This window comes from Abramis brama, assembly GCF_963993115.1.
Source record: "Abramis brama genome assembly, chromosome: 23".
NCBI classification, from domain to species: domain Eukaryota; kingdom Metazoa; phylum Chordata; class Actinopteri; order Cypriniformes; family Leuciscidae; genus Abramis; species Abramis brama.
Genome location: NC_139985.1, coordinates 17,208,326 through 17,228,746, shown reverse-complemented (window position 1 = coordinate 17,228,746; position 20,421 = coordinate 17,208,326). Strand labels below are relative to the sequence as shown.

At 38.2% G+C, this 20,421-nt stretch overlaps 1 protein-coding gene across 3 annotated transcripts in view; it reads left to right on the top strand.

Annotated features, from left to right (window-relative positions):
- Positions 1-17,541, top strand: part of nlgn1 (neuroligin 1) — a 298,549-nt gene extending 281,008 nt beyond the window's left edge. For all 3 annotated transcript variants that reach the window (XM_084100585.1, XM_084100586.1, XM_084100584.1), the window contains 3 exons: positions 9,833-10,045; positions 11,972-12,761; positions 13,453-17,541. In XM_084100585.1, the coding sequence (XP_083956711.1) occupies positions 9,833-10,045; positions 11,972-12,761; positions 13,453-14,287 (1,838 nt within the window). In that variant the 3' untranslated portion in view covers positions 14,288-17,541. The remainder of the gene's footprint in view (positions 1-9,832; positions 10,046-11,971; positions 12,762-13,452) is intronic.
- Positions 17,542-20,421: the final 2,880 nt, after the last annotated feature.

Here is a 20,421-nt window from a genome sequence, read left to right as displayed (position 1 = left end):
ACACAACTTATTGGAACACATTTCTCTAACCTCTAAGTAACTGCTATTTTTTTTTTTTTCCTGAAGTGAGCTGATATGTTGTGTTGACAGACAAAGATCGTCACGAATGCAGTTTTTTTTAAACACTTGGTGTTTGGCTCAGCGGTGGGCCGCTTTGACTGCAGACGGCACTGTCACCACTGCAGAAGTGAGATGACATTTTCAAAGCTGTGCGTTTGTTACGGGAGGGAGCGGGCAATGGAACTCGTCTTCACATCATCCCCTTCTTCGTCTGGGCTCATTAGTGAGACCTTGCCTCCAGGTTCCAAGCAGGATTCTGAGGTCATGTATGGGTGTTTCTTCTGCTACGGACACTGGGGTAGATTTTTATTAAAACTAACAGATTTCAACTTTTGTTTTGAAAGGCGAAGATCACATAAAAACTTTCACTATATTTTGATGGTGCCTTCAACACATTCTTTTGACAACAAGTAATGTTGCACCTACATGTCTACTAGCTCTCATTAGAGTGTTAGTAGAGTAGTAGACTGGTAGGGTTAGGGTTAGAATAAGTTGACAGGTGCAAAGTTACTGATAGTCAGTAGAATGACTGTTGAAGGACCATCACAATAAAGAGTTAGCAGATATTAAGCAGACAGTCCACTAATTACTCTAATGAGAGCTAGTTGACATGCAGTTGCGAAGTTAGGCTACTTAAAGTCAACAGAATGTTCAAAAGGGACCATCAAAATAAAGTGTTACCACTTTTTTTTGTGCTTTCATCATATATTTTTGCTACTTTTTAAATGCCTTTTATGTATTTTACCTTTGTTTTCACAGACTCTATTATCTTGGAATTCATACATATGCACTTCTGGATACTGATAGTAGAGAAATTACATAAAGTCTTTCAAAGAGTTTACAACTCCAGAAGTTGAAGAAACACCCATATGTCTCCATCGCTGAATAGGGGAGGCCTTTAATAATTATCGACATAAAGAGAAATAATCTCAATAAAAAAATATCTGGATGTACTCTGTTAGATAAGAGTGCTTTCCACCTGGAAGACAGCACTCAACTGCACTCTCTTGCTCTCACACATGTCAGAGGAGAGGAATATTTCCAGGATGTGCACTGGAGAGGAGCAAGAAGGAAAAAAGATGGAGGGCTATCTTTAGACTCTCACTTCTTATGAAAAGGTTTTATTCTCCCGCTCGCACTCACTCACTTTCCCCATCCTGCTAGGAGTGTGTGTATGTGTGTGTGTTAAACCCGCAGAAGGCTGTTATCTGTATGCAAATGTTGTTCTTTTCTATGGAAAGGGAGCTGGTTAACAATTCAGATCAGGTTTTGAAGCAATGCAACTACCAAGAAGCACATTTCAAAGAAAGCCGTGCTGCAGTTTGGGGCTTTCATGTATGTTGCATGGCAGTATTTTAAGAACAATTATTGCATCCTGTTGATGTTTGAACTTAGAGATTGTGCTCTGCAATACGTACACAGAGCTATTTTGTTTTGCCACCTGTGAGGCATATGAATGACATTCAGATTCAAAATAACCACTATACAAATGGATTATATTAAAGCAAATGAAAACTCCATCATTATTTACTCACATTTGAATGCTGTTGTTATTTTTCAGTGGAACACAAAAGGAGAATCTCTGAAGTGTCTTTTGTCCACACAATAATCAAAACATGGAAATAATAGCATACAGGAATTTTCTTTTTTTGGTTGAATTATTGCTTCAAAATTTACATTTATGGACCTTTAAGAAATGTATTGCATGGTACTTTGTAATTATACATCATTTTCAACAATTATCATTAGCATTATCTTCAGTGCTAATAAAAAACTGCTCGATTTTCAACTAGTCTCTTGCTGCGGAGACTGGTCAGAGATTAAATGTGCAGCAACACAAATAAAACCTCATCAAAGCTTTCCAGTTACCGAAAAGGGTAAACACTGGCTTGACAGATAATGTAACAGTTGAATAACGTTTTGTGTGATGGTGGTACTGTCATTAAACTCTTTTCTTCTATAATTTAACTCAAACAAGCTCTTGAGAAAGGTGTCCACAATAGCAAGGTCTTCAAAACTGCTTGAAAATCAAGCTTTTAATGTTGTTTATGTCTATGTGGTGTTTTTAATATGCTTTAAGATAAACCCTGTACAAATGCATCATTCATTTTGTAATTTGCTTATTCATAGAACCATGTTTAATAAATGAGGCAAGGGTGTAGAGTTACATTCAAGCTATTTTATTAAGGCATGCAGACATTTTTTTTCTTCAAGGAAAAAAAAAATTAACAATGTAATTTTGGTGATCAAGATGAGTTTTAAGGGATACAATTATTGACTACAGGGGGACTTTAAGCACCTGGTGACCAACAGTGGCTCATAATAGTATCTGATACTTTTAAAAACCTGATTAAAAAGTCCCCAAATTTGTATTTTCATTGCTGGATGCATGTTCCACAGAGGTTTTTTTTTTTTTTCTTACCTTGTAAAGGTTTTATTTTGAAAATGTGTATAATTTATGAGGTTTCATGTTTATTCAAAGCCATATTTTATTTAGCCTTTAAATTCCATTCACTTGTATACATAAAATAACAACTCAATCCATACGGACTGCAGGTTGGTGCGGTTTGTGGTGTTGGCTGCAGATTCACAACAGTTGTTTGGCCCTGTCAGAGGATGCTGTGCATCCCTTAAGCAAAGTTAGCGAGGTGGAATAAGTGAAGTGCAAGTATTTACATTAGCCTTCATTAAGCTCCCCATGCTACTCAGCAAGCACCTAATGTAATTAGCACATTACTGAACCCTTAAACGGCACTCCCACCATAGGCTCTACTTGCCAACGAATGTTACGTCATGTTGTGTTACGTCATGTTATGTTACGTGCTATGTCTGAATTCTTGGTAGCACTTTATTTTACAGTCCTGTTTCACATACTGTATACTTAATTACAATAACTGGGTAATAACTGGTACCAGTCCTGAATATACCCCTAAACCTAAACCTAAACCTAATCTTAACCCATATAGTTACCTTATATTATTCAGTACTTTCTTGGGAAGTACATTGTAAGTACATTGTAAGTGTATGTACTGTAAAAAAAAGTGCAACCAAATTATTTTATATTAGTGCAACATCTTTGTTATGTTATGTCTGTGTTGTTTGTTTATGTCATGTTTTATTATGTTATGTTACTGTATGTTACTTGATGTGGTATACGTTGTTACTTTATCTTGATTACATTATGTATAGATTATGTTTGAGTTTTGTTATGTTATGTTATGTTATGTTACAATGTTATGTGTCATGTCATGTTATGTTATGTTACATTACCTTATGTTATGTTACGTTACGTTACGTTACGTTATGTTATGTTACGTTATGTGTTGTGTTATGTGCTACTGGATTATGTTACTTCTGGGTTATGTTACTTTATATTCGTTTATTTACTGCATCTGTGCTACAGCTAGTTTATGTCTGAGTTGTGTTGTATAATAGTATGTGAATTTACATTTTATGATACTTTGCGACATCTTAATTGCATTACAATATGTCTGAGTCATGTCATTTCATGTCATGTTATATGTTGGTTTGTGTTTATGTGCTGTGTTTGTTATACTGTTAATATGGTTTGTTATCATTATGCTTTTTATTCTTTTACAATGTGTTACATGATGTTATGCTACATTTTGTAACTAAAATGTTTATAGAACTGAAATTGCAGTATGTTCGTCCAAGTCAGCTAACAGTGGGCCTTACCTATAGAAGTAATTTAATTTACTCATCCTCCTTGGAGAGGAGGAAAATAAAAGGAGATGGATTTTTTCTCTAGAAGAAAGTGGGTTACTTTAATGTAATATCCCTATGAAAAAAAATAAATAAACGTTTGAATAAAATTCTGTGTATTTCGCCTGGAGCAGCAGTTTTCAGGTTTTGGATTCTGCATATCAAAGCAATGAAGACGGGAATAGGTCTGTCAAGTCAAATTCAGTCGGGATCCTGGAGTGGTTACTGTTGTTAGCCTGTGCCAACCTTTAGTGTATTAATCTCCTTTGACAGAGACAATGCTCAGAGCCAGTAATTCATACCATCTGTGGTCACTGTACATTACTTCTTAATTATCAACATGCAGTACAGCTAATTACCACTTGAGGCAGTGACTCGGTCTTGCCATCATTTTAGTGACTGTAACCTTTTCAAAGCAACTTCTGGCAGTTCATTTCATCGCCTCTTGCAGTTTTGAAACTTGCGTTCTCAGGTGCCAGCCTGTGGTATGGGAGCAGATGGCATCTGCTTTTAGTCTTGAAGTCCCTGAAATGGATGATAATTCTGTGATGGGAAGGGAAAGTATGAAGGTGTTGTCACACTGTAAATATTTTTAGGGACACAAATACAACAGGAGGGCCAATTTGTCTCACTACCGGGTGAGTAGAGACAGAACAGACAAATAAAGCGCCAACGGTCTGGCTGCGACATTTCTTTTTTTGGAGAGAGATCGAACTGGCAAATGTTCTAATGCAACATCTCTGGGACTGATCCTACTGCTGCAGCCTCTCTTTATTTCTAACCCTGAAAGGAATGTACTGTAATGCCTTTCTCTCGCATTGCTTTGGGGGGATCCAGTTTTCCTTCTTTTATTTCGTTGATCTTGTTCTCTTTTACCTTTTCTGGCCTTCTCAAGTCAAAACCGAGATTTAACATCTCAAACCTTCTGCTAGGGTTCCAAAAGGAATTAATTTAAGTACATGGCACTTGGAACTAAGCCGTACTGTTGCTTTTTCATCTATAGTTCTGATTCCACTTTGTGGGCCAAACGATAGCATTCTGATTCCATTTTTATTTATCTTTTTGGACCATTCCCAATATAGCTTGCTCTATAGGGCTTCAGGTTCTTGTAATACGCACATTGATGTGTTTGAAAACTTTGCAAAATGACCCTCTTTCACTTTTTTGATGTTTTAAAGATGTTACTTTACAGTGTTTAAATTTCCTGATTTCTGTTATGAGACAGGGAGTGGATTACACCTCCATTAGCTTATCACAGACCAACAACATCCAAGGTTTAACACTGTATTTGAGTGTTGTTATACTTGTTATAGCTTAAAATGAAATGTTCACTTCTTATTAAGTGAGTTGTGCTTCACTTTTGCTGTTTAAATTTGATGATCATCTGAGGAAGGAACTGTGAAGTCATCAGAACTTTGTATTTTGAGAGGATGGATGATATATTCCATCCTCCATTGGATATTCTATCCAATTTATATAAAATTCGATTTCTGCCAAATCATTTCCAATCTGTCTTCAATCTTTTAATAACCAAGAGTATTGTGCATTCCTAGTAATATTGCTGTATTTCCAATCCTGCTAGCAGCAAACGTTCTCAGAACTTTAGCTAACATTGTGGCAAGGTTCTCTTAAAGTTGTGAATAAACGTTTTTTCCAATAATTAAAGGCAGGGCATTTGATTTTTTTTGTTATGCTGGTTGAAAGTCTCTTCACATCCTGATAGCAATCACTAAGATATATATATGTTGATGTTAATGTTTTTTTAGTGATGTTTTGGACATTCAGAGAACATTCGGAAAATAATGTTTTCATAACTTAATGGGAACGTTAGCAAAACATTCTTAGAACATATATTTTTGTTAGCTGGGAATGTGCCATGGACAGTGTTCCGCTGACCCTGAATTTCATTGAAATGAGCCAATAACGCTTATACAGCAAATCCAGAGCACTCCTCTCGTTGACTACTGTGATAAAAATCCATGATTATTGCCCGTCTCATTAAAGCGCATTGTTGTGAATCTGTTTTCTCCACATTGTACCAAATACATGTCCATTCACAAGCCCTGGCTATTCACTGTCCGAGCCGAGGGAGGCCCTTTTGTTCCCCGTGATTGGATTGCACCTCTCTGCATGTATGAGGATGGAAAGCGGGCTGCCGCCTGCCTGTGTTAGCAGCCAAATGTGCTCACGGCTCTGCGCCGCAGGCATGAGCACCTGACAGCCTGCCATTTGATTGCTAATCATTTTCGAGCCTGTGCCTGGTCTTTTTGATTTGCTCTGCACACTGCCTTGGCTAAATGGAATCAATTAAATGCGTGCTTGTATTTGACGGCCACTTCCAGGAGATCAACTTCTTGATGTAGCAACACAACTAGATTAATTAAATCCAATAAAGAACTCAATTAACAAAAGGAAGGTAGCTGAGGAAGGGTCAGATGGATTTGTGTGTGTGTGTGCGTGTGTGTGTGTGTGTGTGTGTGTGTGTGTGTGTGCGCGCGCGCTTTTCGGACTGTATTGTTTCTAGTCGTCTGCGACTGTAAATGAGGTTTCTGTAGAACACTTGTTGTGTGGCTTTATTATTTTTCATGTGTTCTGGGACTGCGAGGGCAATTACCAAAGACCCAAACAGTCGTCTATTCACTGAACATACACACAATCAGTATTCCACAAGCACCCTCAGGATGTACATATATTCCCAGGATAACTGTAGTGAAGTAGTTAGTGACTAGTTTTCCATTAAAACGCACCACTGGGTTAGTTCTGTGTAATCAAAATTTTTTCGCTGACATTTGTAATATATTGCTACAAACTATTTTAATTTGAATGCACTTAAGTGGAAGTCGAGGGGTAAAACAACAGTTGTATTTTCAAGTGACCCAAGAGAGCTGCAGTTCCACTCGCTGACCAAACCAAGGAAGATCAAACCATAAGCAAACAAAAAAAAAAAACTAAAAAAAGACAAGCAGTGTAATGTTGATTAATGTAGTTTAGAGTTAACTACACTGCTAGCATACAGTACAATAATAATAAACATAGTGAGTTGCCTTGTTGTCTAGTGCCTACATAGGCAACTACCCTCTAAGGCAGCATCCTAACTGATGAAACAAAACCTTGCAACTGACTTGATTTAGTAAGGTTGTCCATGTTGCAATGTACTCTGTATGTCATTCAAATAGCATTCCTCACACGAAGCACACATGAGTGTCTACTCACCACTGAGTTCAGTGGAGTTTGCTGTTAGCATGTTGCTAAGCTAACAACAATAAACTATAATAATAGCATACAGGAGTATTGGGTAAAATACTGCACTTCTTATCAGATTTAAATATTTTTTCAGATCTTGTTTTAGTTTGAATGGGTTTATAATTGCCATTCATCTATGGAAGTAAAATAATGACAAATGTTTTTGAAACAAAAAAGCTTGTTGAATTGCAGTACTTGAAAAAATATGCATTGCATTTACCCTGCTTGCATTTTAATGCATTGTATTTTTAGGTCCTGCATTTTTATGGGCTGAAATTCAACATGGTTGATTTTTTATTTTATTTATTTTATTTTATTTGCTGTGAATATTTCATTTCAACACATTTCACGCACGTTTTCATTATTAAAAATTCAATACTCAATTCTGTTTATAATTACAATTACCTATAATAATCGAGACAATTTTCGGTCCATTTTATTTCGCTTCACAAATTCACTTCAGTGGTTCAACTTCGACAGAAAATTCAACATTTGACATCCAGGAACAGCAGGAATATCAGTAGATTTTTGATATTTAATTAAATAAACTGACAAATCATGTGTAAATATTGCTATTTTTTCAGTAGGCCTTACCACATTTAATATCAACTATCTAAAAAGTGTGCATCATGAACATGAAGTGAACAGGAAGTAAAGCCCCGTAAAGGTCCTGCCCTCACTCCCTCAGAAACGCTTAGTACAAAGTTTACTGTGTTAAATAAACAGTTATGGACATGTAGAAATTAAAGTTGAAGCTCCTATCTCCTCCCGAAAATAGAAATAAAAAGTCCATTGGTGCCTCAGTGACTACTTTGCTCAGAGAAGCTGTCAATCACACAGATGTCAATCATGACGTCACATTCACATTAAAAAATGAACACTTAAACTTAAATCAGCGTGATAAAAACTACCTAAAATGACAGCAAAAAATCGTTGAAAAAAAAATGTATTTGAAGTGTAATTTGATTGTTTAGTTTCCATCGCGTCCATTAGACTTCATGGGGCTTTATGAGCTATACTGGGACCAGCCACCGGGGGGCGATTGAGATGATTTGGCTTCACTTTTCAGCACTTGTGCGGCACGTTTGATTATGCCTGAACAATTTACAGTTGGTTTTATGACTGCAAGTCATTCTCTTCAAATGCTATTGAAGTTAGAAATGTGTACCAATGTCGTATGCAACTTTAGAGACGGTCCCTAAATGTGTCAAGACAACTTTATGCTAGTATTGCACTGGGAATCGCTTAGCGTGAAATTTTCCGCGTTACGTTCATATTCTGAGTCTGCTTGCCTGTTCCTATATCTAGTATAGCCTACATCCCCAATAAGGTGAAAGTTTGGTCTTTTATAGCACTGTATTAGTCCATTAACTGTCCTGACCACAGGGGGATCCTGGAGAATGAATCCCCAGTTCTGCAGCACAGCGAAAAAGTTAAGAAAACTAAACAAACGAGAGAAATATATGTCTACTACTTCCGTTTTAATGTTTTATCTGTACATCAGCATCGGGGAATAACATTATAATCTCGTTCACGGTAGAGAAAGCTGCTTACATGTACAAACTGACTGTGAAGACTTAAATGTAAACACAGCTTTTGTGTCTTTATTAGCTTTTCCATATATATATATATATATACTGGCCCTGATAATCATCACAAATACTTACCTCTTGCTCCATTTCTGTAAATCCGTTTTCATGAATGAATGTCTCTCTCACCCCTTGCTCTATAGTTTTCTTCGTCAACAGCCGCTTGCGCCCCCTGCTGGTGAGGTCGACTAACAGCTATGGAGATCATCAATCGGCAATCCACTGATATTCCTGCCATTCCCAAAATGTTGAATTTTATGTAGAATTTGAACCACTGAATTTGTGAAAGCGAATTTGTAAAGCAAGATAAAATGGACCAAGAATTGCCTGTCAAATATTAGGCTATAGGTTGTATTTTTAAACAGAATGAATATTTTGGAAGTGAAATCTGAAAGGTGAATATGAATTATTGAATTTTTAATAATGAAAACATGTGTGAAATGTTTTGAATCGAAATATTCACAGCTTAAATATATAACCATGTTGAATTTCAGCCCATAAAAATGCAAGCCCTAAAAATGCAATGCATTAAAATGCAAGCAGGGTTAATGCAATACATAATTTTTCAAGTAGTGCAATTCAACAAGCTTTTTTGTTTCAAAAACATTTGTCATTATTTTACTTCCATATTCATCTTACTTCATCCTCTAGCTTAGATTTTTTTAGAGTTTGTCACATGTGCATTTTGGGATTGCCTACTCTGCAAAGGATATATGTAAATTTGACCAAATAAAGGTATATTTCTATAGTTCACTAAAATGCAAACTACATAGGGTGCTCTCTATGTTTTGGATTCCCCTTAAATTCTGTTTATTTGATATAACTTAATTTGTTTGTTTGTTTTTTTGTTTTGTTTTTTTTTAGGCCCAAAATAGTCTATAAAATGATTCTCATTCAATCAAAAAAGATTGACTGTGCTGTCTTCCAGGGGAGGAGGAGCCAACTGTGATACACAAGAAATACAACTATTAAACAACTATTAAAAACTGTTTACATAAGCTCTCCGGAGGTGAACAAGTGTGATAACATTTCATGGATGTTAAAAAAAAAGCATTTGGAAGGAGTTTTTTTTCTCGTTAGAAATGTGTCACTTTCTCTGACGTATTTTCAACTGCATTTTGCTTTTGAATATTTCAATAGCTTTCGATCCTTTTATGGGTTTAAAGTTGCACAGCAATGCATCCATACACTGATTCGATTATTTCTTGTTTCTGCAGGTTTTTTGAGCACAGGAGACCAGGCAGCCAAGGGAAACTATGGACTTCTTGATCAAATCCAGGCCCTGCGCTGGACGAGTGAAAACATTGCATTCTTTGGGGGTGACCCTTTACGCATTACTGTTTTTGGATCTGGGGCAGGGGCCTCATTTGTCAACCTGCTGACTCTTTCCCATTATTCTGAAGGTAACCGTTGGAGCAATTCAACCAAAGGTACAATTCAGAGGTTTTAACTTTTGACAATTTTTGTCTGCATGCTAAAGCTGTTTGTGTTATGTACTCATATAAAAGGTCTTGTCTGTTGAAATGGCTAAAGTTCATCTTCGTGTATTCATTTTAAAATTTTCAATCTTAATTATGAAAAACCTGTGACAACCGATAGCTATTTATTTAGAGTATTGCAACTGGTCAAATAATAATAATAAAAAAACACTGATCACTAGGGCTGGACTATATATACAGAATGTTCACATAAATATATATATATATATATATATATATATATATATATATATATATATATATATATATATATATAGATTGATATCAGTTTTTTATGGAAATTATATTTCCCTGGGTCGTTTCATGTTCCCATCTTTATTTAGTTGAGTCCATACACATCACCAGGCACGCCATGAGCACACTGTCCAAATACACCATTCACCTTCCATTGGCACAAAAAGGGTAAATACATTAATTCCATTTTGAGTCTCTCTGCTTGGAAGATTGCTTTGTGAAGAGGTCTCCTGGCACAGACCTGCTTTAAGGTTGTCACTATCATTCAAATGAACCCAGAGACACTTTTGGAAGAGACTTTAGTGTGCCATGCAATTGCTTTGCCCTGAGGCAAACCGTGCACTGCTTAATCTTGAATAATTTTTTATATATTTCACATATTTTCCTTTTCGTTTTTAATTTTAGCAGTGTATCCATTCTCAAATATATTTGTCTGTTCATCCAAAATTGTCACCGTTTCGTTGAATTGCGAACTGAAACATCCCCTTATCTCCATTTCATTTCCATGTGTGTTTTTATAGTTTTTGTCTTCTTTAGTAAGAGCATGTTTTTACTCATAACTGCACTGTTAAGACTGAGATCCCAGGGGTTGTCATGGTAACAGAGTAACTCAATTTTCCTCTCTCTTGCTCTTTCTATCTGTCTTTCTCACAAGCACACACTTTCTCTCTTGCTCACTCACTTGCTTTTTTTGTCTTTACGTTTGTGCATGATATCCGCTTCTCTTCAATGGTATGGGTCAATTCTTGACGTGTATAGGTGAAAGGGGTTTACAGGGTTCAAACAGCTATTTACTATTAATGCGCTGTAATCAAAATTCTTTAAATAGTCTCAATTCCCCCTTAAAATTACACATCAAAGTGAAATATTGATCAGCTCGGTGTACAATTCAGGTTCATCAGCATTAGCATGTTGACTTGCATGGCCTCTTTTCCCAAACCATTTAAGATTTGCATAAAAACAGCTAAACCAAGATGTGTTTATTTGCTCCAGATTGCATTCGGAGGAGCACATCGTGTGAAAATAGCCTACAGTGGGGTCCAAAAGTCTGAGAACACATTGAAAATCTGATATTTTTTCCATATAAACCTGAAATTAAAGCTTAATGTTTAAGTTTAGGATTTAGAAGGAAAAAAATAATCAAAGAGTGATTATTTGTATCTTCATATATATATATATATATATATATATATATATATATATATATATATGAAGAGTTCAGATGCAAAAACCTCTAAGTGCCATCTGAAATTTGCTTCTAGAATGATCATTTTTACCAAGCTCGTTTAAGTTCAGTAATTTCACTTAAATGGCAATTAATAGGTAATTTTCATTGCCATTTAAGTGAAATTACTGAACTTAATATAAGAGCTTCATAAAAATTATCATTCTAGAAGAAAATTCTTTTCTAATTATAATTTTTTTTTTTTTTTTTTATAATTATATATTTAATTATATATTAAATTTAGTTTTATTTAAAATTCTGAACTATTTCTTGACTATGTAAAATGTTATTAAATAAATAGTTGTTTTAAATAAAAACAGGTCTGGTCTCAGACGTTTGGACCCTGTGGTATGCAGTGATTGTTCTCTTTGTGATTATGTTTTGTTTCTCCTGTACAGGTCTTTTCCAAAGGGCCATAGCCCAAAGTGGCACAGCCTTGTCCAGCTGGGCTGTAAGCTTTCAGCCGGCCAAGTATGCCCGCATGCTCGCCAAGAAGGTGGGGTGCAACCTCAAAGATACAGTGGATATGGTAGAGTGCCTACAGAAAAAACACTACAAAGAACTATTAGAGCAGGACATCCAGCCTGCCCGCTACCACATCGCTTTTGGGCCTGTCATTGATGGTGATGTAATTCCCGATGACCCTCAGATCCTTATGGAGCAAGGGGAGTTCCTCAACTACGACATTATGCTTGGCGTCAACCAAGGCGAGGGCTTGAAGTTTGTGGAACCCATTGTGGACAATGAGAACGGTGTTCAAGCCAACGATTTTGACTATGCCGTGTCAAGTTTTGTGGATGATTTATATGGTTACCCTGAGGGGAAGGACATCCTTCGTGAGACCATTAAGTTTATGTACACTGACTGGTCTGACCGCCACAACGCGGAGACCAGAAGAAAAAGCCTGCTGGCACTCTTCACAGATCATCAGTGGGTGGCACCAGCTGTGGCCACGGCAGACCTCCACTCCAGCTTTGGCTCGCCTACTTATTTCTATGCCTTCTACCATCACTGCCAGACGGAGCAGGTCCCACCCTGGGCTGATGCGGCACATGGCGATGAGATCCCGTATGTTTTCGGGCTGCCCATGATTGGTCCAACTGAGCTCTTCCCCTGCAACTTCTCCAAAAATGATGTGATGCTTAGTGCAGTGGTAATGACCTACTGGACCAACTTTGCCAAGACTGGGTAAGTCTCTAGGCAACAGGGCATTATTTCTAATCAATTATCCTTGAGGCCAACAATACAGCTATTAATTAGGATGTAGAAGTGATTTTGAATGCAAGTTTGTTTTGTTGTAAGACCACCAATGCAAACATCTCATAATTCAGGAATTGAATTTGCTATTAAGGTACAATACCTTGTTGTTACCAGGAAACAGTGCTAAGGTTTAATCATTGCTTAATTGTTTGCTAATGCATTCTCACTCACAAATACTTGTTAAGATTCCCAAGGTTATGCTACATTAAATTTATGCAACTGCTTTTTACGCAACAGCAATTTAGTTTGCTTCAATTTAGGTGTAATGCAGTGAATAAAGTAATGCTGATCACTTAGAGTGAGTTTAGTGTTTATATGACATTGCGGCCTAGACATATAATCATCTCATGGGAGGACAACAAATCAATTTGTGTGCAAATGTGTAATTTCTTCTCTCATATATATTCTCGTTAATTTTAAAAGCAGGTGCCGTTGTCAGGAAACCCTAATGAGCACTGAGAGAATATTAGGGGTCTCTAAGCACTCCCCTAAGACTTGACTGTAATGGTTTGTGTGATATTTGTCTTATGGAGTGAATTTCCATGTGCAATTCTGAAAGAGGAATTGTAGAAATTATCTTTTGTGTGGGGAGTACTGAAATCTTCCTTTTACCTTTCAGTGACCCCAACCAGCCAGTTCCACAGGACACCAAGTTCATCCACACCAAGCCCAATCGCTTTGAGGAGGTGGCCTGGATGCGTTACAACCAAAAGGATCAACTATACTTGCACATTGGCTTGAAGCCCCGTGTCAAGGAACATTACCGTGCCAATAAAGTCAACTTATGGCTGGAGCTGGTGCCTCATCTCCATAGCCTCAATGAGGTCACCCAGATCATTTCCACCACCACCAAGTTGCCTCCACCCGAGGTCACTCCACGTACACCAAAGAAGATCCCAGTTAACACCAAGAGGCCCTACCCTACGCCGTTTCCCACCGAAACACAGGACAGTCACAACCAGAACCAGAACCAACCTTTCCTAGTGGACCAGCGGGACTACTCGACCGAACTAAGCGTCACCATCGCCGTTGGTGCTTCGTTGCTCTTCCTCAACATTTTGGCTTTTGCCGCACTCTACTACAAGAAGGACAAGCGAAGGCATGAGGTCCACCGGCGTTGCAGCCCGCAGAGGACCACAGCCAATGAGCTACCCCATACGCAAGAAGAGGAGATCATGTCTCTACAAATGAAACACAGCGATTTGGAGCGGGAGTGCCGGGAGGCTATGCACCCGCACGAGGTGGTCCTGAGAACTGCCTGCCCGCCCGATTACACGCTTGCCATGCGCCGTTCACCGGACGACATCCCTCTCATGACCCCCAACACCATAACTATGATACCCAACAGCATGCCAGGCCTCACCTCCTTACACCCATTCAACAGTTACTCCAGTGGACAGAATAACACCCTGCCCCATCCACACCCTCATTCACACTCCACCACTAGAGTATAGCCACACACACACGTTCTCACACACAAACACGAACATACACACACACATACACTCCCGCAGATGTGGAGTACGAGTGTGACAATGGACGGAGGTGATGGCACTGAGTTGAGGAATATCTTTACTCCAGGTGTTCGGAGGAACAGGAAATAACAATGCTTTTGTTCCTAGAGATCAAAACTATCATTTTATATTAAAGGCGTGAACAAAAAAGACAAAAAAAACTTTCTGATGTAATGAAAAACAAACAGAGATGATTTTTTACCCTTATATTGTGACAAAACCAGGGCCATTTCCTGGAAACAACTGTCAGTCTGGGATTCTTTGAGGAATGGTTTGATTCGGTTACCCGGAGAGGAAACAACGGAAGCACAGAAGAGATGACGTGTGGGAGGGCCTTTGTAAACAAAAGGAAACATATTGTTTTCCCGGGGCGCTGGATTGTAGATTACTCTCTTCAGAGCAGACGGGAGATGCTGCTTACCTAATTTAGGCATGCGTTCTCCTTCTGGTGGAGAATGTGGAATACTACGGGGAAAAAGGAGAGAATGAGAAATCCTCAAGAATATGCACAATAGAGACATTCACAGAATGTCTTTGAATTCTTTTTGTCAATTTATTTTTGGGGGAACAATTTTATTGTATAGGACCTATTTACATATCTAGATATGTACACAAAGCACCCATGCTCTTTAAGCCCTGGCTGGGGGCACTGATACTGAGGAATCTGCCTCAAGAGCGTAGCGGGGAATTTATTGGCTTCCTGGCAGATACAGCTTCATCACACAAGTGCTGTCTATACTGAAACTGGTGGACTCAAAGGGAGGCTGGATATTTTTAGCACGACACGCATGACAATTTATCTGCTTGGTGGCTGTTCTGCTGATTAAGTCATTATTTAAAACAAAACAAAAAAAAATAATTTTCTTCCCCGTTTGGATTTGTTTAAGGAAATACTGCTCTGATTGGCTCACGGGAGGAATTGGAATATGCTGACGGGGGCGGACATTGTGGGTTCTGGAGATGGTGACGGGAAGGGGTGGGGATACGCTAACTAGATTGCATTTGCAAATAGCTTGAGTGAACCTGGTTATAAGGACTAGTTTTGTACATGTGTGTTGGTAAAACTTTTTAATAGTGGTGAATCACTTGCTGTTTGAGCTCCCATGTGTGGGACATTAATGTACTTTTTGATTTGCTCATTGGTCTCAGTTATAATACACTGTTTTAATTTTTTTTTTAGTTGCTAATAGTCAAACCACCCTACCTTAGAAAATTTCTTACTTGTAATGTTTGATTCTCATTTCTTTATTTTCGGTGCTTTATGAGGCAGTCCCCCATGCAGCTTTGAACAACCAGTGACCGACGCAGGGATTTATTCTGTACAACTTGGAGACTTGCGTTGGTATCCCCTCATCCAGAACTTTCTGTGAATCCCCTGAACGATCATCCTGAATGAATCCCTCACTGGAGACAGGAGGGCCCCTGATGAAAGAGTGTATTAGGGGGGCTTCTGATGTTACGAAGCCCTTGATCATACTGCTTAAAGCTAGCTATAGAAAGAAAGAAATGAGAAAGACAAATGGAGAAACTTGCAAAGAAAGCAAAACTTTTGTCAGTTCTTACCCAGAGATAAGTGCTCAAAGTCATTAGCCTTTGTGCTAAAAGCCAGTTTCACCTGTAAATCTCTCAGTAATTGCTAGTTTTATCCATCCTTGATTATTTTACTTTTCTCAAAGCCTTGTTACGTAACATGCTATATGCTAATTATCAATGCCAATGAATCCCTGACTAAAGACAGGACACCTGATGAGAGAGTCTGTTACAGGTCTTCTGATATTAAGAGGCCATTGAAGCTAGCTAGAGAAAGAGAATCAATAAACATTCATGATTCATTTTCTCAGAGCCTCGTTACATTACATACTACATGCTAAAATGGCCTGGGGTGCTAACCCATTGTTCCCTTTCTGTGGATAGTCACTTCAGTGTGACAGTTCCTGTGGTGACAGTTTAGATTTCTTGTGAATCCTTTTTACTCATTTGATTGAACTCCAACATCAGTGAAAGGGAAACTCCTACTCTTTTTTTCTCAGCATGTTGCGTATAAATATAGAAAAACAGAAATAGATTGGTGATTTGGTTCTCCCAGATCAGGTCTTCCTCTTTGCTTTTGTGCAAACTCTCTTGGTCACCTACTCCATGCTAATGCTGTGTCCTAACCAGATGCGACACAAAGTGACACACGGTAAAAACTATCCTTTTTGTGTGCTGTAAATCAGAGTTTATGTCCTTGACCATGACAAGACATTTTGACGTTGACTTTTAAAATCCTGCTCTACATAGCTGAATATTAAAGATCAAATATGTTCTGATTGGCTGTGTTTGCTTTCAAACAACAAAATTACATGGAGATGGAAATGGAGTAATGACCAAAGCGAATACATTAGACGTCATTTTACTAGCAGCACAGCCTTTCACATATTAAGGTAATTAATTAATAGTTGGTGTGGAAAACATTGGGATAAAACACAGAGTGAATACCTGGGCCCTGGTGAATAGCTAGAGGCAGAGAACTAATGAGGGACGAGGGAAGCCAATGAAGGGAACAAGATTGAAAGAATCGTGCTGCTCTTCTCCTGATCAGCCAACTTGTGACACACTCTGTCCCCAACAACATGTTCCCATTCAGGACACAATCTCCTCTGGGCTTATCCTCTCTGTTCTGCCTTCACCTATGACAACCTTGTTCAGTACAAACAGGCCAGAGAGAGCATCACTTTTCTGTATGCCAATCCCAATCTGCAGGTATGCATATGCAAAGTCAGCCTGCCCATGTGTACCCCTGCAAAGGAAGCTCCTTTGAACGATATTAAAATTTAATGAACCGTACACCGGTGGGGTGCGCGGAGGATTCATCTTGTGCATGCACATTTACCAAGGAGAGAGATGGGATTCATCTGTAATTGGGAAGATCCACCGCTCAGTATGTTTCTTCACACACATGCACATATTTTCATATACACACATGCCAGGACAAGCCTTGTAACTGAATGTAATGCAAGACTGAGGGCCATTTTCTTACAAACAGCAACCAAATTTCATTATGTGTTTATTTTCTACTGGCTGACCTTGAAAGAAGATCAAAATGGCTGTTGAGAACTACAGAGGGTTGTTGTGATGTAGATTATTTGTCATTTGTCTTTCTTTCTGGTTAAATAGGATTTAATCTTCTGGAGCACAATAAATGATTTTATCAAGCTCAACTTACATTGGTCTTTCTTTACCACTCGTTTGCCTAAATTGTTGTATCATGTCCAGACTTTTGCCAGTCAACACTCAGATATAACATCTTGAGTTAATTCACTAATGCTGAAAATGTGATTGCAGACATGAGTATTTGGTCAATGTGGTAGCTAACATACCTCCGTTACTCCAGGGGGCGGTAGTTACTTTCAAATGTTACATAAAAACTGTGTGTGGTGTTTGTTATTCAGGTAAATTGCTCTAAACATTTTTAATTCAACTAACTTGCTCTGTAATATATTCTCATAAAACAGTTGCTCCGCACTGACAGTAAGTGAAATCTGCAAAAGAAGACAGTAGTGAAATCTGTAAAAGGAGACAGTTATGCTAATACCATTGCTGAAGCCTTAGGGTATAGCTAAGCATCTGTATTCAAATGCTTGCATAGCACACAGCGACATTGATTTGCATGCACTGTCTGCTTTGTTTGAGCACTTGCATGCAAACCATGCAAACATAGTAAATAAAAAAGTGCTGGATGCAATTTATAGCTACTGTTTAATTCACCACCTTTGGGGCCACGGGCTTCCATAATCTTCCATACTTTACTAATAACATAAATATTGCAAGGCATAAAGTTGAGTTTTATGAATAAGGCCACATCAATAATAAGCCAAATTCACATAGAAAAGAGCAATGTTTGCGCAGAACAGAATGACAATGACAATTTAAATACGGCGCATCACATTTATTGTTACGCCTGGTTAAACTAGATTATGAGTGATTAGTGAATAAGATACAGGTTGTTGCACTGAAATACCATGCATAAATGTGGCACAACCATTTACTGTATTCGCCCCATGCAAACACAATCGTGGAAGACAGTCACGCACTAAAGAACTGTTACACTGGCACAGTTACCCTGTCTAGTTAATGTTGCCTAAAACTTACATACCGGTCAAAATTCTTATACAGTTGTTCTGCATGAGCAAATCCTTTTACTTCAGAAATCTTGAATGTTTCAGTCTGTTTGACTATATCTCGGTTTACTAAGGAGGGAAATTCAGGACATTTCTTTTCTTCATTTCCTTATTTCATGTTCAGATCTCTGGTGTAACGATAGGGTGTCTTTTTCTTGCAGGTATGCATATGTTTTAAAGAGTTTTTTGCATTTTAAAGCAAAATGATTCTTTGAATGATGCAGTACTGTAAGCTTTCATTTAGGTAACATGGGGTGTTTTTTCATTGTGTTAAAAAGTTTCCAGTTTCATTCTAGTATTACATCTTTTACATAAACCTCTACTCTAAGGGTGCTTTCACACCTGCCTCATTTAGTTCGGTTGAATCGCACTAGAGTTCGCTGTGCCCTTTTGGTGTGGTTCGCTTGGGCAGGTGTGAATATAGCAATCGCACTCGGGTGCGCACCAAAAGCTGACCAAACAAGCGTACCGAGACCTCCTTGAAGAGGTGGTTTCGGTACGCTTTCAAACGAACACTGGAGCGGTTTGTTTGTGGTGGGAACGTGACCTGACCTCGAACAGCCTAAAGAACTGCACATTTTTGGACTAAACCAGCTGCCGTAGTCATTCTCGAAATCTATAGTTTGCCTAAAGTGGTGTATACAAAGTATGTAGTATATGATGACCAGGGATACAATCAGCTACAAAAGCGGTGTGTTGTCTGCTGGCTTTTCCTCCTCTCATTGTTTAATTCCTGGAGTTCCGTTGGAATTTTCCTTCACGTTAATTCTGACCAGACGAAGAGCAGTTTAGGAAATACGTTCAAAGACACATCTGGCCAACGAGTGATGTGGATGTTGTCACGTGGCTGCATTTTGGTTCGTTTCACCAACTCATCAACTGATTCGGACCAGAGCAATCAGAGCAAACGGCTGAAAAATGCTACAATGTAATGTTTTGCCCTTGGTCCAGACCAAATTAACCGGACTACAGATGTGAAAGCACTCTAAAACTTACCAACTTCAGAATTAAAAGGGTACACTCTTTCAGAAGTCATAATAACTATTCAATAGATACTGAGAGATGTTAGAAGCTTTTTATACAAACCCGGACACACAATGTTGAGCATCTACATGAATTTAATTAATTGAAAGAGATTTATAGCCTTGATTATTGGAGTTTACAGAGAAATAGTTGGGGCTTTAGGGACATTTTGAATACAAGGTTGCATTGATTTGCCTTTCTTCTTTATTAGTATGCAGCTTTGCATCAGTCCACCAATCAACTGATCTGAAAATTTCAAATACACTGATTAGAGACTCTTCCATAGGCATTTTTACATTCGTGAAATTCTCTGTGGTTAGAAGATATTAAATTCAAATTATTAACAGGCGATAGCCTTGAAAATTACTGACAACTCTGCGAATTTGAAGTACTATTGAGATAGGAACGAGTTCATCATGCCATAAATGGCTTTAATTCAAAAAGTTTGTGGCGAAGGGCACTCACAGGACCTTTTTAGAGTAATTTCAACCCTTGTTCGACAGCACTTTGCCATTTCCCATTATGTTGTACTTTTCAAACATCAAACAGTTTACCTCTGATAACCGCTTTAATTTCCTCGTTCTGTTTGATCAGCCATTTCTCTTTAACTGGCTTTAACATTAACTTTAACATTAACTTTAACATTTCTTTTCATCTACGTCAGCTCCGTCCCGTCATGAGTATCAAAGACGCTGAAAATGTCATCCATGCATTTGTCACATCACGTCTTGATTACTGTAATGCCCTTTTGCATTTGGGTCTATCTGCTAGCTCCATTTCCAGATTGCAATACATTCAAAACTGCTGCTAGAATACTTACCCACACCAAGCGTTCTGCCCCATATCACCCCAGTTTTGTACGATCTTCACTGGCTTCCAGTGGCTTATCGT